General features: G+C 33.2%; 2 protein-coding genes across 3 annotated transcripts; both read left to right on the plus strand.

Annotated features, from left to right (window-relative positions):
- The first annotated feature begins 10,998 nt into the window (after window positions 1-10,998).
- On the plus strand, window positions 10,999-16,034 carry FUS5 (Proteasome component (PCI) domain protein). 2 transcript variants are annotated; one of them, XM_078292121.1, is made up of 9 exons: window positions 10,999-11,267; window positions 11,712-11,787; window positions 12,082-12,170; window positions 12,677-12,766; window positions 12,967-13,011; window positions 13,125-13,195; window positions 14,204-14,336; window positions 14,512-14,630; window positions 15,692-16,034. In XM_078292121.1, the coding sequence occupies exons 1-9, from the start codon at window positions 11,106-11,108 to the stop codon at window positions 15,711-15,713; spliced, it is 807 nt and encodes a 268-aa protein (XP_078148247.1). In that variant the 5' UTR covers window positions 10,999-11,105; the 3' UTR covers window positions 15,714-16,034. The 2 variants fall into 2 exon arrangements, with proteins under 2 accessions (XP_078148247.1, XP_078148248.1); XM_078292122.1 differs by having other exon boundaries at window positions 11,011-11,267; window positions 14,512-14,624.
- Window positions 16,035-21,369: 5,335 nt separating this feature from the next.
- LOC144543740 (Ran BP2/NZF zinc finger-like superfamily protein) lies at window positions 21,370-25,126 on the plus strand. Its single transcript, XM_078292123.1, has 8 exons — window positions 21,370-21,538; window positions 21,622-21,676; window positions 22,329-22,441; window positions 23,242-23,473; window positions 23,855-23,922; window positions 24,332-24,404; window positions 24,512-24,630; window positions 24,721-25,126. The coding sequence occupies exons 1-8, from the start codon at window positions 21,524-21,526 to the stop codon at window positions 24,886-24,888; spliced, it is 843 nt and encodes a 280-aa protein (XP_078148249.1). The 5' UTR covers window positions 21,370-21,523; the 3' UTR covers window positions 24,889-25,126.
- Window positions 25,127-26,073: the final 947 nt, after the last annotated feature.

Here is a 26,073-nt window from a genome sequence, read left to right on the forward strand (position 1 = left end):
GGTGAAGTGTAGCGACTTGCTGACTTTCACCATCTGATCAACTTTAAGACTCATGCAAAATAAATCCGCATTAATAATAAAGACTTCTATATTTTAGACAGAAGCCGAACGAGATCCATTTACAATCGGTCAATATGTATTAACTCAAAAGATGATCTTTTGAGTTAGCGTACAGTGGTCAGTGGGGGTAAACATCTTAACAGAGCATTTCTGGCTTTATGCAGCACATGAACCACAGGAAACCATAACTGCTCTGTTGAAAACTTGAAATCTTTACCTGCAGTGGCAAGTAGTTGGCAAACTGTAGCGACTTGGCGACTTCTCCGCTGACAAGCAGAAAGATAATTATTAGCATTTTTCATATCATAAATTAACCTCGATGTACAATGATGTATTAAGGTCACATCATGATACATTTTGATTCATATTCCAAAAATATTATTAGCATTTTTCATATCATAAACTAACCTCAAAGTCGTAATATTTGCAACCGAAAATTTACAAATAAAATATTTTATTAAGAAAAATAATAATATCATGACTGGTGGAAAAGAGAAAATGTTAATTTACCGTAATATATATATATTGTGTCTAATCTCCTCTATATCTAGATTTAAGAAAACAGATACATTTCATTTGGTAATCAAAGAATTTGATAAACACGTTTTGATACAAAACCAATTAAATGGTCCACCTATGGAATTATAATTTTAATATCTCGTGCTAATGTATAATGGCCGCGTAATTCGAACCATTAAAATGCAGACTGTAAATTATAAAGCAGTAAAGATCATATTTTAATTGAATTGCAAATTTAAATTTATTTGTTGACAAGTAAATAGTCATCTTTTATTAATGGAATCTAATTTCTTTTACCGTGAAAACTAGTTGTAGGTTCAAAATTAAGATAATTTTTTTTTTGTGAGTATTAGATAATCACGTGGCTTGATTTCAATTTTTATTAAAAAAAAAAAATCTTTTTATCGAATGTTATTCGTAATAATCTCACTGAGAGGTGAAAACAGAGTGGATAATATCCGATTCGTATTCGATATGTATTCAAAATATTATTGTCACACCCCAAATCCACCGGGTCTGACAGCCTGCCGCGTGTATAAATCACGCGTCACATATACACGCAAGGCAGTGGATCTTTTATATGCATTGTCAATACCCTCATCTGCTGCGTCCGAGTAACAAACCTGAAAATAATCGGGAGGGTGGGGGTGAGAATAAATTCTCAGTGCGAATTTGCCACATTTGAATTATTGGACTTGCAATCAAACTCTATATTCAATAATGAAACCCAAACAACAACAATGCAAACAGTTATATAAGAAAACATAAATAACAGAATGCCACTACTCGACAACAGTTAATCAACCTGAAACACAGTTTACGGAATTTCCAAGATGAATCTCAAACACAACATATATTTTGGCTTAACTCGATTCCTAACTCAGTTCAGTAGGGCTTGTAGCAATTACAGATGTTCTTTCGAGCTGAACCTTTATCAAACCCACATCTGTAGGGTTACTGACACCTACAGATGGCCAACCGCTGGACCCTTTATCTGACACCCATCTGCAACCGCTTGGCTTAACAGTTTAATTAGGGTCTGGTTCAAATCATGTAAAGAAAATCCACTTTAGAATCGTTTCCAATATTCGTCATATTCAATCGACCGTTCAAATGCATTAACACGTAGGAAAATGCTACCGAGCCATAGACGTTACACAAGTCAACCACGATTTCCAATCACACATCTCATAACATAATCACCCTCCCTCGTCCCAACCGGTACTGGGAATATCGAGGGCCGTTCACCTAAGGCCATTTAGGATCCTGGGAATCCAAGTCAGCATACAGCCCGACTTGGCAAATTCATTGGATCCAAGTGCTTAACTTCGTAAATCCATTCACATACATTCACATACACAGCTCGTGGTGACTTTCAATCAAAATCAGTTCACAATAGATCAACATAACCTATAACCATACCAGCATGCAAATCATTCAATTCAGATCAATTCGAGTTTAATTTAATTGGGCTATGCAAATGCTCTACGCAATTCAGTGATGCAATCAATGATATTCAACATGACAAACGAAAACACAGTTTAATTCCTGAAAATAAAGTATCAAACAAGTCCAAGAATCCCGCACCTTATTATGACGAGCGTACCGCTTAATTTAAAGATCAGGCGTCTCGAATTGCCTCGCGAAATCTGGCTCGACTGAGCCTACACCTATATTATACGATTACTTGGTTTAGTTCGGTTACATTCTCAAAACTTAAATTCCAAAAGCCGTCTTTCAATTCGTCAATTCTTTTATACCTTTCGGCTCATTTATAATTATTTTAATTCAAGTCCAATTTAATAAGGCCCTTATATAAACTTTCACCTTATTACACTTTGGTCCATTGGACGTATCAATTATTTTATTCCAATTCAATTTAATTAAAGACCCATAATTTAGTAAATGTTTAAGCCTCCTATTTAAAAATTTACAATTCATTTCAGATTCATTATAACTATTTTCACTTTCAAGGCCCATATATAAAATTCTTATGCATGTCATACATTTTAATACAATGGCTTACTTATTTAATTTAGTCCAATGCATACATAAACAAAGGCCCCCAATTCATTTAATCAATTCATCCACAAGCCAACAGTAACGGTCACGGCCTAATTTATCACATATACCAATTTGGTCTTAAATTACACAATTTCATTTCATTTATGCCGTATTCCCCTTTTTTTTTATCACTTAACCTCCACAAAAATTCACACACTTGCACATTAGTCATATAAACCATACACCTTTCCTTATATAGACACAATTTGCAAAATTTACCAATTTAGTCCTTGTTCAACCCAAGGCCGAAAATATAAAAGAGATGAACAAGAGTTATCAAATATACACATCTAATCAATTTATTCTCATACTAATTTGGTGGTTGTACGTATAAAAGATTTAAGAGGCACCCAATAATTTTCCCCAATTACACAAACCATAAATCAATTAAAACCAAATAAATTTCAGATTTTACAATATAACCCCTTATACTTAATTTATTCGAACAAATCGATCGAGTCGGGAAAATCAACAACCCGTACTCGAAACTTAACCAATTCACATCCTACGACATTAATCAATTCATCAATACACACAATTCACGAATTTTAGAAATTAACCGCAAGAGGAAATGTCGAAAGAAAGTGGCATGTTCCGAGGGTTTCGCCGTGCCTTGTGGCCACCAAAATTGAATCAACCACCACAGATTTAGAGTCTCCAACCACCATATTAGCACCAAGGGACACCCGATTAGCACCCGCAAGCAATAAGGAAGGACCCCCAATTTCTAGGGTTTCGGGTTTCTCACGAAATTAGCGGCAACCGTGAAGAATAGAAGGAGATTAGTTCACGGGTCAGAGAGAGAGAGAGGAGAGAAGGGTTTTCGTGGTGGTGGCGGGGATCAGTGAGCGAGGAGAGGTGGTGGTGCGGAGGGGCAGGGAAGGCAGAACCGAGAGAGAGGGGGCGGTGCTGGTGGGGCTCACGGTGAGAGAGAGAGAGGAGGTGAGGGTGGTGGCTGGTGCGGCTCGCCGGCGACGGGAGGGGGCGGAGGGGCGGAGCCCTCCTTGTTTTCTTCTTTGGGGTAGAAGAGAGGAGAGGGGACGGAAAACAGGGAGGGGCTGTCACGGTTTGGGAAGGAGAGGAGAGAAAGAGAGAAGGGAGAGGGGTGGGATTAAATGGGTTGCTTTAAGATTCGTGCTGGTGGGATGGGTGGTTAATAACATTCCAACATTTAATTTACAACATTTAGATCCGTGTTGAAATTAAATCCAAAGGTACAAACAAATCCAGAATTTCAATAAGGTCATTTAATTGGTTTAAGAAATCTGTTTCGACTCTAATTCGAATCGAAAGTTCATAAAATTTTTGTAACTATATTTGTACATAAAATTCGTATATTTATTTCTTAATTTAAGATTCGAATAATTTGATTTCCTTTTTATATAATTATGTATATTCAATTAATTATCTAAAAATTCTAAATGAACGAGCTTTATAAATTCTATATTTTATTTGTACGAATATTTTCGTAGAATTATAATTTTATTCCTAGTGCTATATTTTATTTTATTTCTAAATCTCTAAATTTTATTATACATAATTTTATAATTTTATATATATGATTTACATTACGAAATTTTAGTTTCGTTTTAGTCGGTCAGAAATTTCTGACAGATCGTTAAATTAATTCAACTTTTTATTTAAGCCAAATGATCAATTTAGTAATTTAATAAAGTTTTAAAATTTCGGAAATGTAACAATTATATGTAAATATTTGATATCCAAATAACTGTGCAGATATAGATATGATTTTACATTTCAATTATCCACATTCAAAGATCTATATCATATAGTTTGGTAAATATTATGAATTTTGATATATTTTGATACTATTTTATACTTTTTAATTAATATTCAATTTGATCTGTATCTGCATCCTTCTAATATCTGATCCGTATCCTGTATTCTAAAAATAAAAACTTATATGGATATAATTTTGCACTGAAAAGCAAAGAGATAAGTATATAATAATGTTTTGCATGGTTCTTATTGCACTCTATTGTTATCCAATTTTCATACAGGAAATGCACTCAAAAGCTAAGCAAAGAGAAGTATATAATGATGTTTTTGAATGTGACCGTGCGTGCGCGTGGCTCAATTATATCAACCATCGGTGGATGTTGCTTTTGCAACAATTAATTCCAGTAGTAGTTGCGTCTTCATGATGCGTTGAACACTCAATTTTTGGTACATTTTAGAGAATTTTATTTATAAATCATAATTAGAAAAAAGATTTTTATGAAACTAATATGATTATTTTTTACAAAAATCACAAGGACTGAAATACCATTTTGATTCTGAATTTTTTTTTTTTGTAGACTAAAATGGCAATTCAGTCCCAGGTGTTTTTATATTTTTTTCAATGTATTTTTTTCTCAAAATATGTGAAAACGGCTAGACCAAAATCACATTTTGGTCCCAAAAAATGAAACCGAAATGACATCTCGGTTCTTATGATTTTTGTAAAAAAAAAAAAAAAAGCAATCAAGTTGGTTTGATAAAATTTATTTTTTCATTTATGGTTTCTAAAACAAATTCCATTTTAGATGGCGTTGTTGTGATTTCTAAATAGTTTATGTTATTTAATTAAATGGAACCTCACTGTAAATAGGGGTTTAAGTATTTTTATGTATGTATTCATTAAGATGATAAATAAAAACTTTATATGTGATAAACTAATGAAAAAAACTTCACATATATCCGTCTTATTAAATACGGTATAATTCGAGTAAACGGATAAAAAGTGTCATTGACAATTTTACTTGTATTTTCAGTAAAGTATTTTTCGAGAAAGATAGAATAAATTAACAATGAATACAAATAATATGTTTTATGTTTTGGAAATAATAATATCTCGTGAAAATTTCCGAAAGTATGTAATCATAAGGAAAATTAAATTGTCTCATAGGAATTTGAATCAACGGCTGTAAAAACAAAAATTAAAATTTAGAATTATATTGTATATAATTGGATAATGAATGAATATATTGTATCGTTTAATGTCTCGTCCTCGTATAAATATATATCGATATATACACCCTTTTTTTTTTTCTAATAATTATCTGAGTGAGTCTATGGTACTATGCATATTACAATTTGTTACCGTGCTACGGCTCTATATTTGAGTTTTCAAATTCTAACGGTCGATCCGAACCGTTCATCTTGTTCTCCATATTAATATGTGTTTGGAGACCAAATTTTACATTTTTTGAAATTTGTTTACTATTTTTTTAGATTTATTGAAAATTACTCTTTTTGGATGGTCCAGAATTTTCAGATCAAGTGATTTTCTAAATATCTAAAAAAATAGTAAAAAAATTTCAAAAAATGTAAAATTTGGTCTCCAAATACATATTAATATGAAGAACAAGATCAATGGTTCGGATCAACCGTTAGGATTTGAAAACTCGAATATAGAGCCGTAGCACGGTAACAACCCGTGATATGCATAGTAACATAGACTCACTCTAATTATCTTATGTGATGATGGATATAAACTAGCTTATATCTATATTCTTATCTGTTGAGTTAATAAAAAAAGCTTTACCTCTATATACGCTCAACAAGCTAATGATTTTTTTACTTGTACTGCTTTATTGAATACGGTAAAAATCAAATAAAAAAATACGGTAAAAATCAAATAAATAAATAAATAGAAAAGTGTCATTGAAGTCTATATTCTTAAATGAAGTCTACGAGGTGTTCGCTTTGCAATATGGTTATATATATTTTAAAATTATTGAACAATTCGAAATTCAAAATTTAAAAGTCTTTATTAAAAATCTCAATCTCAATTAGAACATTTCTTCTAATTTACACCTGAGAAAGTGCCAGAATAAAACAGAAGACTTGAGTCTCATTCTACGCTGACCCGGTACAAGAAATTCAATTAATCATTAACTGCTAAAGAGTTATGGAATTCGAAAATATTACATGCCATAATTAAAAACAAAAGTACGACCACTATCTTATCCTATTGCACTGGAAAAAAAAATCAACTGTTGCGTGATTCATGACGCTATTATTTATTGCATGAATAAGACAGATTCCAATCGGCAATCAACTGGATAATTATTTAAACAAATAGAACTGCAAGTCTGCAACACAACAACCAGTCTCGGTGTTATATTATAATTCTGTTTAACTATTCTTATTTTAAATTAAGACGATTACTTTAAAAAAATATATATAGATGGAGGATCGTACTATGCAGTATTTATTTAAATATTAGATAAGTTGAATTTTATACAAAGATGAATGCTTAAATAATTTTAAGCATAACTATGGAGATATAAGAAACCAACTTTCCATTAAGAACCAACATTTAATTTAGTTTTTAAAAATAATATCTTCTGTGTGACAGGCTGCAAATTTAAAATCCTTAATTATAATTTCTACTGGATATTAATTTTTTTATGACTTTAGTTCCGACTTTATTTTTTTTATTTTTATTTTTTAAATCTCTGTTTCCATGTATATTAATTTGGCGCCTTCAATAACAAAATTAAATAACATGCATGATCAGTAACCTACTGTAAGGAGAAAGATTCTCCAGATTTTAGGCACAAGCGACAATGGACAATAAACATGTGAAAAGTTATCAGATATAGGCATGGTCCGCATGGATGCAAATTTGGTATTTTTTTTTTTTCTACTTATTTACTGTTTCAATAATCAAAGAGAGGGACAATAATCAGTAATACATAATGAATTTTTTTTATTTTTTTATTTTTAATTAGTGGAAAAAACAATGTCTATTGTGTGAAAGATTGTAAGTTTAAAATTTAAACGGAAAATCTTTTGTAAATATTAAATAATAGAATGGCCTGATCTTCAACATTTACTCTGAAAAACTTTTCAATTTGGTAATTCACATATGAATCTAAATTATATGGATCTTGAAAATAATATCCACTTTATTTATTGGATTCACATTTAGATTGTATTATAATCCGAAATTTGTCATGATTCGATAAGGAATGTTATTATAGTAAATTAAATATGATTGGAGTTGTCTTAAGGCTATATGTTTATACGCTATATATTAAGCCATTATTAATTATATAAATTAGCCAAACTAAATTAATATTCTATTTGTAGATTTATAATATCAAAATCTGCTACGATCTCTAATATTAATTCACATTAAACCCTAAAATTATTACTATATACAGATCTGCACGCGAAACTTGCAAAATTTTTATACATTGGTACTTCAATTATACAAGAATCCATTAAAATCAGTGAAAAAGACGTCTCAACGTTCAAGACTTCAAGGAAATTCAGTTGGGTTGGGTCCGAAGTCCTAACAACCAGTCTCGTAATTTATAGGTCCCAATCATCTCCAGTGCTGTTAATACTTCTACGTCTCCATTTGGCATGCATTGCCTCGTCGTCTGCCGGAGCAGGTACCCCGTACCCGCAGAACGAATTCAGATCCTGAGCAATACCTGACTGATTACAATGAGATCTGAGTCGTCAGTTTTAACTTGACACGAATCTCAGAACGACTCTTATTCTCGGATGAAACATTGTATTAAGTCGGGTACCTAAGAGTACAGACTCCGCAAAAACCGGATCCGTTATTATTGCTAATGAGGTTTTAACAGAGTAGTTTTGGCTTCATGCAACGGACAAACTATAAAATCAAAACAGTTCTCCATATGGTTCGTGCGCTGCATGAAGCAAGTACGGATCTAGAATTTCCATCATGATAGGGCAAGAAAATAACTATGTAGGATTCAGTAACTAATCGGGTTTAAATCTAGTGAAAAGTCAGATACTAAATAAAAAATAATGAACATAACAAAAAATATTTTTTCGAAAATAATAATAATAATAATAAAATAAATAAAATGGAAAAAAGAAAGAAGAAAATAAAAGTAGCTAGCAAACTTGGTAGAAAAAAAATGGAGGCATACAGACATACAGTAATCACATACCGGTGAATAAGAAAGAGTGAGTCTATGGTACTATGCATATCACGGGTTGTTACTGTGCTACGGCTCTATATTCGAGTTTTCAAATCCTAACTGTCGATCCAAACCGTTTATCTTGTTCTCCATATTAATATGTGTTTGGGGACCAAATTTTACATTTTTTGAAATTTGTTTACTATTTTTTTAGATATTTAGAAAATCACTTGATCTGAAAATTCTGGACCATTCAAAAACAGTGATTTTCAATAAATCTAAAAAATTAGTAAAAACATTTCAAAAAATGTAAAATTTGGTCTCCAAACACATATTAATATGGAGAACAAGATAAACAATTCGGATTGACCGTTAGAATTTGAAAATTCAAATATAGAGCCGTAGCACGGTGCCAAATCGTAATATGCATAGTACCATAGACTCACTCAAAAAGAAATAGCAGAAGTAAATAAGACAGAAAGGAACAAAAAAAGGAGGCAGATCACAGCTGGGCCCACAAATTATTTTTACCAACTATGCATTCAATTCTTTGTCATTTAATCTTACTGGGGCCCACAAATCTGAGCCAATTAGCACTATTTATTTCATTCTCTTGCATGCTGTGTGTGTTTTATAAATATCGGGTAGTATCAGTATCTTGGCTCATATACTCCACGTCTATACAGATGAAAGACCTCTTCTTCTCGAAAAAATCATTCGAAAATTAACATAAAATTACAATAAAAAAAATGGCAGAGGAGAAAGAGGAGAGGGCGAAATTGATTCTCAAAATCTAATTATTTGTACATAGAGAATGAGAATTATAAATTCAACAGGGCAGGGTATTTTGTTTTTTTAGAGCGGAGCAACTGAGCAAGAGCTCAAAACCTAGTTCTTAGAAACTAATTTCAAAATTCCAGAGTAGGACCTACCCTGTTGTATACTGGACTCGCCCCTGGCATGAAGGCAGAACTATTTTATGTTAAAACTAGTTAAGCGTCCGTGCTTTGCAACGGGGAAACAAAATATTTATTCACTAATTTTTAGATTATAAACTTACAATGTCATCAAAAATAGTTTTTGAATTTCTAAATTGTATGAAGAATGGCTTAATATGTCTTTAATTTTATGAATTACAGTGATAAGTTAATCTTGAAATTTATTTATTTATATTTGCATCTAGGTTTGATGTTATGGAAGATGATGAAAATAACTAATTAATTAATCTGAACTATATAATGATGATATTAAAATAATGCAAACAATGATGATATCAAAATAATGCAAACGATATTCTATTTTGTCATAACTGGAAAAGACCTCAGTAAAACAAATTAAATTAATTAATTTATTACTATAGTACATAACATCAATCACGTTCCGTGCAACTACATAAATATAAAAGATCCTCTAAAATTCATTTAAAATTTGTCCCAATCCTTAGACAGCGGCGGATATGTAAACCCCTCATAATCCCATAATTTGTTGTCAGTGTAGAAGCAGCACTCGCATTGTTAATTTCTTCCGGTAAGAGCAGAAATTCAAGAGTCTTTATCAAACTTTACCATTTCAAATCAACAACCCAATAAATAATTATAGAGCAGAAATCGGTTCAAGTCACAGATTTAAGCATTCCACAAAACAAATTATATTTTGTATTTGTTTTAAAATATTCTTATTAAGCCATGTCCGGTGAGTTAAAAGAAGCCAATTGTTACACATTCTATTTATTTACTACTATATAAATTTAATGCTACATATATTTGGTCAATTGTAACATTATATATTCATATTTCAAATTAAGAGACCAAGGTACTGTTATCAAATTTCCACACTGAAATTGCCACAAAAGATCAGAGTCTTTAGCCAAGGGTTACTTTTTTTTTTTTGAGTTGAAAGCCCTTAGGCAGCCAAGGGTTACTAACAGAGGAAGAAGAAAAAGGCATCACGCGTCAGAAAAAACGCGTCAGGAAAAGCGCGTCGTTTGTGATCAAACGATACAAATTTGAGTGCGTGGTCTTTGATGTGGCGAGCATATGGGTAACTAAATTTAGACTTATTTACTTTTAACAACATGAAACAGATACGTAAAATCAAAATTTTTGATTAAAGGCTTAGATTGAAATATATTTATGATGAGAGGCTGAGATTTATTCAATGGAGGGCTCAGATCTTGTCTGGGTGAATAGGTGCTTGGGATCCAAATTTTTCAACGTGCTATTTAGTAGGGAGGATAATTTACCCTAATATTGTCAATAGCACCACATCTTTACGCTGCACGCACTAACCTTTTTTTCCTCTTCTTTTCCTCATCTCAAATTTTGGGTGGATTTGCTATCGGTTTTTGGGCAAAGAACTTGGTCCAAAACAGAAGCCCATAATCCGAAAATATTGGCCCAAAATAGAAACATTTTAATTTTACCGACTTGTTTCGTCTCCTTCTAAAAGACGGATTTCTCGAAGTAAAACCCTCTTTTCTTTTTCTCTCTCTGAAAAAAAAACCCTTCGTCCCTCTGTTTAGAGAGAGAAAGGAAAGAGCAGTAGGAAGCCATGGAGATGGAGAAGCGGCAGGCGGATCTTATAGAGCAGTTCACACAGCAGGCGGAGGCCACAAGCGATCCACGTGCCCTGGCGTCTATAATTTCCGACGCCACGTGTCACCCGTCTCTCTTTGCCTTCTCCGAAATTCTCTCCGTACCTAACATCTCTAAGGTGCTCTATTTTCGAAATTAATCTCTTTTTAATTTTTTTTTTTAAGAAAAGGTGATAGCTAATCATATTACTATCAAACTAAAAGTTACAAAATTAACTAAGTAAATCTAAACTTCCAGTAAAACCCATAAAACCCTTAAACAGGTAGCAATTGGCTCCCAGCACTCAGCACTGCTTAATTTCTTTTACTCAACCTAATTTTAACTATCTTTTTTTATTTTATTTTTCAATTTTCTTGTTCAAATGGTTTGTTGTAAGCAACTTCTATTATATCTGGATAAGTTCTACTAGGTTTATGGTATTATTACCCCTTAGATCATCATATTGTCAAAATTAGGTGATGATATCGGTGGCATTTGATCCCGGCAGACTTCTCTGAGACTTTATTTACAATTTGGGAAGCCATGAGGGATTATTATGATTTACTTTTTTGTTGCATGGCAGCTAGATGGGACCCAGGTTTCTTCTTCCTTGGATCTGCTTCACTTATTTGCATACGGAACTTGGAATGATTATAAAAGTACGAGTTTATTTAGCTTTCATTATCTGAAAACTTCTATCTTTGGCTGTCACATTTCCTACCATAACTTATCTGCTTATTTTTCGATTTATGCTTATTGTTTGTGAATGCTTCTCATCTTAGTTGTTGCATTAACATTGTCTTAATTTTACCATCATTTGTATGGCTCCATATTTAATGTCATGACACTTGGTACGAAATATTTCAAATTATGAAATAAAATTGCATATTTGCAAAAAATGACTTTGAAGAGTAATGAAAGAAAGTTAATTCGAGATTATACTAAATTATTAGGTAGTGCTGGCCATCTTCCTTCGCTTTTACCTAATCAGGCGAAGAAGTTGAAGCAACTAAGTGTGCTTACTCTAGCTGAGACTAATAAGGTAATATGTTTGGGAATCTTTTCAAATGCTTCCCTGGTTTTAGCATTTGCAAAGAGCACCTACAATTTATGGTATTTGCAAAAGCAATGATGACCAACATGTTGTGCTTGTTTTACGAGCAGTGTGCTTGTTTTAATTATAGGACTCCCAAATGATGTTCTCCTCTAAATATTGTTTTTAACTTGTTTTCATCTAGTTCTGTTCATTTTTCTAAAAAAGCTTTACTCCAGTCACTTCTTATGAGAGAAAAATGAAGCAAGCAATGGTTGTGTGCAAAGATAATTGATGGGTTGGAATTACCCACAAACAAATTTTAGTAAAAGGAATATTCCATTAATTGTTTCCCTGGTCCATTTAAACTTGTGCTAGTTGAAAATAGAAAATATCATGATTGTTCTCTTGAAAAATGAAATACCTAAAATACGTGCTACTGAATTTTGAGTACACAACTTGAAAAGTCATAATGAGATTTGAAATATTTATAATGCGTTTTTGGCTTTGATTAGGTATTGCCTTATGACAAGCTGATGGAAGAATTGGACGTGTCTAATGTAAGGGAACTTGAAGATTTTCTAATAAATGAGTGCATGTATTCTGTAAGTTCTCCTTACCTTTTGTTCCTGTATAACAAAGTTCACTCATCAGTAAATTTATTATCCCTCTATGACAAGTTTTTTATACCCTTGAAAAAAATTGGAAGTACCTCTTGAAGCAAGAATGAACTGCTACCATTTTTTTTGTATATACATTACTCTTTTCTTTTAACGGCATTTGAGTTAATTAAGTTTTGATGTAGGGAATTGTGAGGGGAAAGCTAGATCAGTTGAGGAGATGCTTTGAGGTCTATTCTTTGTTTTTTTTTTATTACCTGCCATCTCATGCTATTAATATGAATATGATAGTGAAATTTCCAGCATCCTCTTTCTCTATGTATTCCTCATTTGGTTATTTTAGGTGCAATTTGCGGCTGGAAGGGACATCAGGCCTGAGCAGCTCAATAGCATGATACAAACACTCTCAAGTTGGTAATTTCTTTTTCTTACCTGTTTTAAATTGCTATTATAAAAGTATTTGTCTTTCTGGCCATTCTTCTTATATACCCTTTTGAAACATTAGAGGTGTGCCCAATGCAGTCAAGAGGGTAAGGTGAATTAATTTGTAATAGTTAAAAATTGCCTGAGATGCTATGCTCACTAAAAAGCAGTGCATGTGTGCATAACAATAAAATTTTATATAGGATTTAACCAAAACATTATATTGCATAGATGGATTCTAATTGATACTAAAAGAATATTTGTACTGTAAGTGAAGCATACTTTAATCCTCTGGAAAATCGCTATTAGAAAAACAAGTAGTGACGGACACTATTTATTTCCAACCAAATGAAATCAAAGTTGGCTTTTCTGTGCCACAATTATGTTGGAGTTGCATGCAGCTTGTTACTTTGAACCTCGTAATAACTTGAAATATTATTGTTTGGATTTAATATAGAAGAACAAGAGAATAATATGAAAAAAATTAATTAAGTATCATATTTTACCATGAAAAGATAAATTGCCCATTTTCTTTTTGTAATTTTTTTTTTAATAAAAAAGAACGTATATGTTAATATTAAGTATAGAACATGTCATATCCAGAAGAAAATACATATTATGTAAGGAACATGTTACATCCTAATATCCAAAAATTGTGTATTACCGTCTTGTGTCCATATCTTATGATGTAAAATGCTTGCATCTGTATCCATGCAGCATATCTTTATACTCTTATTATTCTAGAATATGTGCAAATAAACACTCCCTCTTCATTCCTCAACTTCCTCCATGTGATTAGGTTTATTAGTCCAAATTTCAACTAACCTCCTGAGAAAAGCCCCTAACAGACCTCAAATAAGCAAAGATCATGCATGACATGCGTACACACAAAGAGCAAAATGGCGAAAACGAGACAAACAAAGAAACAAAAAAATGTAGTACTCTAGTCTGTATATGACCCATACTTATAATTCTTACCATTTCTTTATATTTCGGTAGGTTGACTACATCAGATCACATGTTACAGTCAATTCAAGAGAAGATAAAATGGGCGGATACGATGTCTGAGGCAAGCAGGAAACACAAAAAGGAGGTTGAGGACAGAGTGGAAGAGGTCAAGAAGACTTTGAAGGTAATTAAAACTAACTGTTGGAATGCAAATCTCTTTTATTTTTATAATACTATTATATCCTTGACAATAAATATAGCATCCAGTATTGGAATTAAAGTGGTAGAAGTGCTTAGACTATTAGCCTATATTGGATGGTGAGAGGTTAAAAGATAAACATGTATTTAAAAATATGTAGGCTGACATGGAAATAAGAGGTGGTGGGCCTGAAGATTTCATGACGGAGTCTGGGGGAGGTTCTGGATTAGGGTCTCTCATGGATCTTGAAGAAGATCGTGTCCGCCCCAAGAGGTATAGGTAACCACCATCCCTCTTATGTATTATTCCTTAATTTTACAGGATTGTGCATCATTACGAAAAATTTCACAAATGATCCTTAACTATCATTTTCAACCACCATCTCTCTTATACCGTTCCCTAATGTTATTGTGTATTAATTATGTGCAATTGCAATAATGGCCCGTAAAGTATCATTTTTTTTTTCAAGTACCAAAGTTCCTGTTTGCTCCACAAAGTTGTAAATATTTACCAAGTTGGTCCTACCATTGACATTAATTTGAATAATGAACAAAAACCACATCATTGTGGCATTCACCTGTTGATCTTTTATGATGTGGATGCTAAAATGGATGAAAGTTTTGAATATACAATGATGTCTTTGTAAGAGTCAGCATTTACCTCATTAAAAAAATAACATGGAAATTGACGTCAGCATGCACATCCCCTTAGAACCACATCATCTACCCATTATATTATCATTTTAACTGTGGGTCTAATTGGGTACACACTGAAAACTTCCAGTTAATATGAAAATTCTGAAATTTTAAGGTCCAAAATGGGGAGGGAGTGATTCTAAGGACCATATTTAAAATTGACTCTTAATTTAGTTTAATATACTTCATCCTTTTTTATTTCTACATGGTCTTCTTCAAACCACCTAATATTAGTTTTGCGGGCAATTATCCCTGGCTCCCTGCCTCTACTTCTAGTACATTGAAGACATGATTATGTGCTCTCTTATTTGGGACTTTGGGTTTGCCACTTAATGACATAATAGCTCGCTCACTTGGTACCTGAATCTATGTTGCCAATGATTTTTTTTTTTAATAGAAAATAAAGTTTGGCATATCAGTTACCTTCTATCAAAATAATGATGGCATTCAATGCTGTTAGAGGAAGATCATATTTATTTTTGCTGAATTTTCTCTTATATGATTTTTTTCTATTTGGGCTGTGATCGGTGCACTTTGGTGTACATTCTTACTTGGCTCTATGAATCAATTTTTGTGCATGCATCAGTTTGGGGAGAGTATAATTATCTTGTTTTCTTATAATATTTTTGGGACTTTGAATTACAGGAGGCGGCATCCAATTGCGTAGGAAGTAGGGAAGGCCTTACACACTGGAGTCCATATGTTTTCTTCTCTTGGTACTTATTTCTTCCGTCAGACAACTGTTGTATTCCTTTTTGGGAAATCGGTTGACTCACCAGCGATTGAGTGCTTCCTTTGGAAAATCAGTTGACGCTAGTGCTTGGGTTTATAGATTCAAAGTTTGGTTCCTTTACCATTTTGTTGAATGATAATTAGTTATGATATTGGTTCTGTGGTTGTCTGATGAAAAGGTCGAATTGATGTTGTATGGCTCTTTTTCTGGTAAGTATTATTTTTTGCTGAGCAATTGTTTTATCCTGATTGACAAGTTTGTATTCCGGCGTGGCAACTTGTATTTTCGTACCTGTGCAGTTGTGAGTTAGGCATAATACATGCCCATTCTTTATCTGCAACATAGCTTGCTGCTTTAATTTTAGCGGCACTAAACTGGAAGCTGCAACAGTTTTGATTGCATCCAATTTTCCATGAGAGTTTCCTATGAGCCTTTGGGCCTGTTCGGCAACCCCATTTCCCATGGGTAAAAGTAACAAGTTGGTACTTTTACCGTAGAAGGGTTCGGCACTATGGTTTTTAACCCAATTAAATTCCCAAATGCTACCCTTTTGACTATGAGTATGCATATGCATGGTAAAAAATAAGGACGTGTTTGGCAGACGGAGTGGAATTGGAATGGGATTGCAAAATTTTTGAACTGAAGTCTTTTTTTTTTCCATTTGGCGGAGCTGCTTCAATTATTTTGGCGGAGTTATCAAGCACAATAATTTGACTCAATAATGCTACCCTTTTCCCTTTTGACTATGAGTATGCATGGTAAAAATTAAAAAATAAATTTGGCCAGGGCTCATTTTTTTTTTTTTCCCCGTTTGACGAAGCTGCTTCAATTATTTTGGCGGAGTCATCAAGCACAATAATTTGACTAATTAAATTCATAACTTCAGCTCTGTGTAGCTTCTGCATGGTTTTAAAAAAAATCATAACTTGAAATATTAATATCCGAAGCTGTTTCATCACATGGTATCATTAACAACATGATCTAATTTTATCATTAAATTATAATTAAGAAAAAAAATAGTGTAAAATACATGGATACAAAAAGAAAAAAAATCATCTAATTTTATCATTAAATTGTAATTAAGAAAAAAATAGTTTAAAATACATGGATACAAAAAGAAAAAAAATCAACGTCCTATCAAATTTTCAATGCTCGAACACCTATATGCAAAAAAAAAATTATGAGTTAAATTAATTTGGTTTTGACAAATTGAAATTTTCATTCTTAGATTAAAAGTTCTCATTTCTAAAAAATTCCCATGTTGCTCTACAAAATTACTTTAGCGGGGTAGTTTTGCAAGTTATCTACATTGCCCTACACAAAACAAGAGGTTTTTTCTGTGACTCCACATTGAAGTATCATTAGATATGAAGTTTCGCATTGCGGTTGTATTGTGTTAATATCAAGTATTGTGCTGGTGGGTTATTAAAGGTTTTTTATTTATTTTTTTATAATTTAATAATTTCATCGTAGGATTAAATTAATAAGATAAAAAACCAAATTTCATAATTTATTTAAATCGGATGTATTTTTGTAAGCTTCTAGTACCCGAAATTTTTATTCATAGAAAAATAAAAAAATTAAAAATAGAAAATAGAAAATGTTGTATAGGAAATTCAAAAATAGAAAGATAGGAACGAGCCATGGCGTCCCACAGAGATGCCTTAACACATCTCAAACCAAGAAAAAAACGAAAAAAAAATAAAAATTACTCACAGAATGCCATGAGCCCATGACCTATCCAAACGGGAAAAAAAGGAAACAACGGGGGGGGGGGGGGGGGGGGGGGGGGGGGTGGCGCCATGACCCATCCATATCCACGGAGTTAATTGAAGAGATGATATACATAATAGACTTTAGTAACACAAGTAAAGAAATCCATGAAGTAAAAACTCCGAGGCTATGGATGACTCATGGCAGACCAATTTTTTTTTTCCTGGGTTGAGTTGTGCTATGGCATTCCGCAAGGATGCCATGACTCCTTCCTGCCTTCTAATTTTTTAATTTTCCACACAATATTTCCTTTTTTTTCTTTTTTCATTTTCGCATGAATAAAAATTTCGGTTCTAATACTACCCAAATAAAATCAAAATGTCATGATTTTTTATGTGTGCATAGATAAAATAATATAATTATAATGATTTTATTTTAACATTTAAGTTTTAAATTTTAAATTATTATAGTTTTAGAAATGGAGGTATTTGAACCCTTCTCCTCATATGACTAATAAAATTTATATAAAGAAAGACCAACATTTAATAAAATTTATATAAAAAAGAACAACATTTAAGAAATAAATTCAGAAAAAAATGTGTAAGAATTTTAATTAAAAACCATTCTAAATAAACTTGTAATGAGCATAATTAATAAACTCCAATTATTTTTTATTTCGAGAAATATTTATTTCGGTAACTACATGATGCTTATAAAAATAATAAGAATAATAAAAAGTTGACATTTAATGCAACATAATGCATTATAAATAAAATACGGTTCAGATTAAAGAAGGCAAAAAAAGAAGAAGAAGTGGAAATATACCTTTGCTATAAAAGTTTTCAATAACATAGTATAGTGCAAAAATTAAAACAATTGGATGCTCTTAAACAAAATGGAAAATTTTGAGCTAAACTAATTTAGTAAAATTTAACGTAAAAAAAACTTAAATGAAGTTCTTACTAAAAGTTCTTACTAAGAATCTAAATATATTATTATTTGTGCCCTATTATTAATACGATACAAGACATTTTAACTAATAATAAGAATATCATTATTAGTCTATTAGACAGCATTATCAATATAATAAATCTTTTATTTGATGACGCGAGAGCCGATTGTTAAAACTCCAATTAGATGGCATGGTTTCAAAACAAGGAGTTTCTGCCTCTAAATTTACTGATACCATACGTGGATTCAGAATGAGTTTTGAGATAAACTTATATTTAATATTTAAATGTCAAAATTCACCTCATATTCACTTGTCAATGACCTTAAGGGTCTGTTCGGCGAGCCTAAGAGAATGAGAATAGGAATGAATTACAAAAAAATTTGAACTGATTTGTACTATTCACATGGGAAAAAAAATTCAGATTTTTTTTTTGGTCCACTCCACGTAAACAGTAAAATTTTTGATGGAGCCGAACATATCCTAAAAGTAGTAATTTTCTGCTCACAAAGAAAGCAAATGATCCTTTTCCAATTAAGGAGCATGCCTGCGGTACCGCAGATGATGTAATCTTCCTAGCCAAGTCTCAATTTATTCAGTGCCAGGTTAAAATAGGGAGGGGATTGAATCGTTTGCCCCCCTGGGGGCAGGAATTTTCTGCCCCCAGAGTCACTGTTGGTGGACCCCCTAAATCCTAAACCTCTAAATCCTAAATCCGGTTCCACCCCGCAGTGACTGAGGGGGCAGGATTTTCCTACACCCGGGGGGCAGGTGATCTGCTTCCAACAGGGAGTCCGTTTTGAGGTTGGTGCCAGATTAAAATAGACGATTCATATCTCATCTAACAAGGACCATCAATATTGCAGTGTTGCTTTTTGCTCAACTACGTTTGAAGTAACTTTTTTGTTGCATCCTGAATTATACTCTGAAGATCCATTATAGGAAAAAAGAACTGTATTTTCTTTTGCAAAGAAATAACAAACAGCTTTTGCCAAATGTAAAAAATTAGTTTAAACACGGCGTCAGTTTATTTTTTCTATTTTGTATTTATAGACCATTAAAATGAAAAAGAACGACTCTATTGTATGAGTGAGGCTATGATACTATGTGGAGCTGTAAAAAAAGGTTACGTAACTCATGACTCGCTTATTTTCAACTCGAGTTGACTAACTCGTTTAATTAATGAGCTAAGTTTAAGTATATCCTAAGTCGCTCATTAACTTAATGAGTTGAGCACGAATTGGAGGCAATTCGCTCAAATTCGACTCATTTACAGCTCTAGTACTATGTATAATGCTTATTTTAGTTCTTAAAGTTCAAATAGTTGATCGAAAATGTTCAACATGATCTCCGCATGAAAAGATAGCATCCTAGACAATTCAAAAGTAGTGATTTTCTATCTATCTAAAAAATCATAAAAAAAATTCTAAAATATATTAAATTTGATTCATAAGTACATTTTCATATCGAGATCATGTAAACAGTTCAGATCGAATGTTTAGATTTCTAAACAGAGATATTGATCCACAGTACGAATCGTGCCGTGCTATGCACAGTAACATAGTCTCACTCCTATTGTATTTATTTCAACTATATGGCCGTTTTCAGGGGCAGATCCCGGATTTTCGTCAAGGGGCAAAAAATATCGAATTAGGTTTAAATAACTAATCGGATATAAACCCATTAACTAATTGTGTACTCGATAATGAAACAATGCTTTGACTTATATTTTCCAGTGTTTTGACTTATAATTTACGATGCTTTAATTTATTATTCTAATTACCAATTATAATTCAATAAATTTATTTTGATTTTAACTTGAAAATTTTGATTTTAATACTAAATTTAATCCGAATTACAAGTCAAACATCCAGGGGGGGCAAAAAAAATTTCAAAGGGGAGCAAAGTTGATCAGTACCAATAGATCACTACTAAAACTCAAAATCCAGAGATGCCCCTTGTTACATGCTGAGTCCGCCCTTGGCGCCTTTTAACAAGTCCTGCTCTGCTCTACAATACTAATGCTTAAGAAGGGTATACTGATAATAGTTATCTAAAAAGAGCAAAACTAGGGTGTGATGTGCTCACCAAGAGGGATTGGTGAGCACATCTCCAAAAGACTATCGGATTGACTTCGAACTACGAATCTAAACCGTTGAAATCCAAGTACTTCATGAGTGATGTATGTGCATGTAAATTTTTTAAAGTTTCGAATTCATTTAGTACATGGTCAAGCGGTCAAAACAATAAAATTTTTATAAGTTAACTTTTTAATTGTTTTATGTATTAATTTTTTTTCATTTTTTTTACCACTTGACCATATACTAAATGAATTCGAAACTTTAAAAAATTTACATGCACATACATCACTCATGAAGTACTTGAATTTCAATGGTTTAGAATCGTAGTTCGAAGTCAATCCGATAGTCTTTTGGAGGTGTGCTCACCAATTTCTCTTGGTGAACACATCACACCCTAGTTTTGCTCATCTAAAAATAATAGCAATTAAAATATTTATCTTTGAGACGATGGAGAAGGCTTTACATCATTATCATTATCATCAACATTTTTATTATAATTACTATAAATAACTACTTGTGACTATTACTCGGCATTAAATTTTTTTTTTTTTGTTACTGATACTCTTAATAGTATCATTATTGTTAGCCAAACAATCTGAAATGTTTTTTCTGATTTTAGAACCTCAGGCGTCAAATATGTTTGTTAAAAAGTAACGTAACAAGTATTTCGAGTGTTATTTTCGGATAAATATATTTACAGAGCTATTTTTGCTTCATACAACGCTATTTTGGTCCTATTGTCCGTGCGCTGTATGAAGTAAAAACTGCTTTGTCAATATCTTGACCCCACTCCATTTTCTCATTAGGGTTGCTCCCGGACAAATACAATAGTTCTTCTAGAAATCTCCTTTCTATTTATATAAGTGTAGAGGGGCTAATCGCAAAATTCCACATAAGGCGCCGTGCGAGTCCCTCTTCCCACACGAGGTCAGGTCACCCGTCGTCTCCGCCAAATCGAAACCCCAGAATCTCTCTCTCCTTATCGCTTTATCACTGCACTTATGGCGACCGCGAAGGTAATATCTCTCTCTCTACGTCTCTCTCTCTACCACTCTCTATCTCTCATCCATTATTTATGTGTTTATTTACACGTGTATAGGTGGATAACAATCGAGGTGCGGGCTCCTTCGGTTCGAAGAGATCTCGCAACGATGGTCAGTTCTTTTTACCAATTTACTGAATCTTATTCAGTCTAGCAAGTTGTCGTAGTATCTTCTGTTAATTTCGTAAAGCAATCCTCCAATTAGGGTTTTGCGTGAGGTATCTGAAAAGGTTTCAGTTGCATAAGATTATCATAGAACCGTGGTACTACTGTTAGGGCTTTAATTGCTGGGCCTGTAGTTTGTTGAAGGTTGTCATTAATCAATTTCTTAAATGGGAAACCTGTGCTTATACTAATATATCTTTATTTAAAGTGATAATACTACACGAGGAAATATGGAGTAACACGAATGATTAAATTAATCTAGTTTGCGGTATTACAATTTCTAGTGAGTTCAGTGAGATAAGTTGCTGCAAAAATTTAACCTGGGCTATGTTTTGAAATTTAGTTTGGTTAGTATCCGAGATAAAGTTGCTTTATTATGATATTTTACTACACCTTAAAGTAATAATCATGCTGGCTTTATTTTTTGGCTGGCTGTCAAGAATATGCTTTCAACACAGAGATAATGTGCTTAGGTTGTCTTTGAAATTTGAGAAAGATTGGTCTATCAATTATTGTTGCATTCTGGACAAATATTCTTGGTCGTATTGTGGAACATTGGCTTATTTTAATGATAAAATGTTTCTTTTTAATTACTGCAGCTAGAGAAGGAGATTGGAAATGCTCCAAATGTGGTAATGTGAATTTCAGCTTTAGAGCTGTTTGCAACCGAGGCACTTGTGGGGCCCCTCGCCCATCAGCTAGTCCTAGCCCGGTAATATTTTTATCTCTAGAACGCAATCTAATGCTGTAATGTGCTATTTATTTATTTTTCATTTTGAATGGCATTTAAATTGTTTTTTCATTCTTATTTTGGTTTGGGATAATTACAAAACTGAGCTATGATTTCAGGCCAATGTTCTTTGTCATTTGTTAATGCCAGTTCCCAATTTAAATACTGGAATTGCTATTTGGAAAATGGATTAACCAGGGATTGCATATCTTTTGATGTTCCTTCTCTTTATGTTTCTTGAGGTGTTATATGTCAGCCTGGATCCAGATGCCACTCTAGTATCCCCTTACCCTGAAACTGTTTGGTCTGAATTTTTTTGACTAGTGTACATGTTTACATTCACAAAATGATTGGGTTAGTGGACCCTTCTGGTCTCATACTCTAGGTTTGGGGAGAATGGTGGATCCTGGGCAGGTTAGAGTCTTAAATCAGTGCTTCCTTGATGATAATTGTCACAATTTATATCTTATTTTAATTTGATGTCAATAATGAAATGGCCACAACAGTTGAGAATTTTGGTACTGGTATTCCCTTATTGAAACTGGTGCAACTGGGTAGTTTTATTGAGATCAAAGTACGCAAGTAAATTAAATGACCCAGCTTACTGTCATGTCTGGTTAGTATCCTGGTCAGCGTTTGCAATATTAAAATTAGTATCATCTTAATATAACCGGGCATATTTATGGAGCTAGCACCTCTAGGTGCTTCTTTTCAGCAAACATGCAGTTGTTTTGTAACTTTTGTCATTATAAAGCATTTTCATTAACTATTTTTGTTAACAGAGGATGGTGCCGCCTGCAGTAGGGGGTGGGTATGAGCACAGACCATCTCCATACTATGGTGGGGCTCCTCCACCTCCATACGGACCCCCGCCTCCTGTCGGCATGTCAGGAAGTTATGGCCCTGCACCATATCAGCATCTCGGCATGCGTTATGGCTATGGACCCGGTCCTTATGGTAGCTCTGGTTCTTACCCTCCTTATTCTTCATACCATTCTCCTGGCCCCATGGGAGGTACACTTTCTATCTCTTCTGTTATAGAATCTGTAAATGGGACAGTTTTACAGTTAAGATACAAAAAAAGGTAGAAAGATGGGTATAGCTGAACTTTAACTTTTTGTGTCCTCAAAAAGGGGTTGTAGGCGGCATTTGTTTATCTCCAGTGTTGTTGACAATGTTTTTCAGGTTCTTTAAAGGCTTGCATGAATTTGGCTTTCTTTAAATGTTGCTTATAGTCGATCAGTCAGTTTCTCATGAAATACTCTTTTTTGTGTGATGAAGTGTTAGAGAATGAGTAAGAGGTGGTACAGATGTGATAGCATATTGTTGGATTAATTTAGGTTGTTGCTGATTAAGTGGTAAGAATTCATTCGAGTGTTGTTTGAATAATAACAGGTATAGGTTATGGTCCTGGGGCTGATATGGGTCGGTATGGTTATGGTTATCGCGGGTCTCCAATGCCGGTTTGTCCTTTTCTCATCTACGTAGTTTTTTGTCAAATTATTGGTTGTATTATTGCTAATGGTTGTGTTATACCTTTTAGTCTTTTAGTACTGTAATGGTACAGGTTGGTTGTCTTGCACTTTGTTTCAAGTTCATATAGTGACACAGTCAAAATTTGTTGGACACAGAAGCTTAGTTGTAGGCAAAGGAGTTTGCATGGTTTTACTGTCTATTCCCTGTCATTTAAAAAAGTCCAGTTCTGCCGGCAGTAATAAAAGCTAGATACAAGTTTCTTATCCCTTATTACCTGAGCAAAATATCACTTTAGTATTACTTTGTTTGTGTAATTGTTGTATCAGTTGGCTATAATTCGCAAATTTATATATATTATTTTTTCTACTCAATTGTTATCATCTTTGACAAAACCAGGGTCCAAGTCCATGGCCTGCTGGTGCATTACCAGATAATAACGACAACAATTCTTCAAGGAAGCGGCGCGGTGGTATTGTTCTATAATATCACTTTAAATCTCCTTTACTAGTCACTTAACTATTGTTGCTAGTATACTTCTTTTAACACAAGTTTAACTTTTTGTTATAACTTGGCCAGGACCTGATGGATCACCGTCTGAGGGAGATTGGAAGTGCCCCAAATGTGAGAATGTTAACTTCGCATTTAGAACCACATGCAACATGAAGAAATGTGGTGCTCCTAGGCCTGCTTACCCTGTAATTGCTTTCTTCTTCTCCTCTTTTATGTTTTTTCGACAATTTTTCACTAGTTACATTACTAATGAGAAAAGTAAAATGCAAATGCAGGGTGGTGTCAATTCAAATGGTTCATCTGGTAAAAAGGAACAAGGAGAAGCACCTGAAGGTAGCTGGACTTGCGGCAAGTGCAGTAATCTCAACTACCCGTTCCGTACTGTTTGCAACAGGAAGGGTTGTGGCAATGAGAGACCCGCACCTTCTTCTACCCCCAATTAGGCACTTAGTGCCATCTCTTCTATTTCTCTTTGGTAGAATAAATGTCACTGATTGTAGGGGTTTGTTGGTGTATTTCAGTGAAATTTTTGTTCTGCCAAATGTGATGGTAATAACCAGTGTGTTTTCATTTCTCATGTGATGTTTTACTTAAACATAGTAGTTTGGTATTAGTATGAATGGAGCTGATGTTTTCAATATATATTTGATTTTTTAGTTTTAGTTTTATTAGAAAATAAAACTAATACTTGTTTGGTTGATGTTCCCTTGTGCCTTGAGAATTCACTGTGAGATGCATCTGTTGATGCCATTGATTACTTTGGTTATTAGGACCTCATTTTTGGGGGTTCATAACTTGATTGAATCTGCTAGTCATTGTTTAATTTTATCATCAAGCTATGTTCTGATGCAAGTCGTGAAACGACATGATTTGAAGTGTAAATGCACAATTCTAACTACAATGTTATGAGTGCATTCTAACAACATATTTACCTAACTTTTGATCAAATATGTTTTATTCGCATCAAATAGGTCCTTGCATCATTGCACCATTAGTCTCCCACAGTTGGATTAACACTTGTTCGTTGCTATCTCAAATTTCACGCATCTGAGATTTCTAGCGCTGTTGTAAATTATGAACATATTCGACGTCATGAACTCACAAGAAAATATCGCACTATGGTCTTATTGTTGATGGATTGAACCAACATATATGCCTCGGTTTTGTTTAGTGTGTTTCTAATTGACCCGAATCTCTTTATAGTTTATCTAGTGTTCAATTATAATACAAACGCTTGTGCGAAATTTGGTTAAATACATGTAATTTAAAATGGAATGATGAAAGCGCATTTGCTCTTAATTTGTATTAACTCGCAGTTAATAAGTACTTCATTAACTTAGATTAGATGATATTTAAATAATGGCACACAATAGATTGATGAAAAAACAATTTTTTAATGTTATCTTAAACTGTTAGCATCTGTGGTCTGGCGGCCTTAAAGAGCAGCTACTTGAAATCACCTAGACCGATACCAATTCATCTTGCATCCTACCAAAAGATCTCTGCTTTATTAGGTTATAATCTCAGAACAAGTCAAATAGTCTACTCGGCCATACCAGTCCGAAAAGCGCTCTAAAAAGAGAACAATATTTAATTGAAGATGAACTTCCAATTAATGAATAATGAAT

Source organism: Carex rostrata, chromosome 25, assembly GCF_964058835.1.
Source record: "Carex rostrata chromosome 25, lpCarRost1.2, whole genome shotgun sequence".
NCBI lineage: Eukaryota > Viridiplantae > Streptophyta > Magnoliopsida > Poales > Cyperaceae > Carex > Carex rostrata.

Coding starts and splice junctions, on each gene's coding strand:
- FUS5 (XM_078292121.1), top strand. CDS start 11,106: ATGGAGATGGAGAAGCGGCAGGCGGATCTTATAGAGCAGTTCACACAG. Junction 11,268..11,711: donor CCGTACCTAACATCTCTAAG/GTGCTCTATTTT, acceptor GTTGCATGGCAG/CTAGATGGGACCCAGGTTTC. Junction 12,171..12,676: donor CTCTAGCTGAGACTAATAAG/GTAATATGTTTG, acceptor GGCTTTGATTAG/GTATTGCCTTATGACAAGCT.
- LOC144543740 (XM_078292123.1), top strand. Junction 22,442..23,241: donor CATCAGCTAGTCCTAGCCCG/GTAATATTTTTA, acceptor TTTTGTTAACAG/AGGATGGTGCCGCCTGCAGT. Junction 23,474..23,854: donor TTCTCCTGGCCCCATGGGAG/GTACACTTTCTA, acceptor GAATAATAACAG/GTATAGGTTATGGTCCTGGG.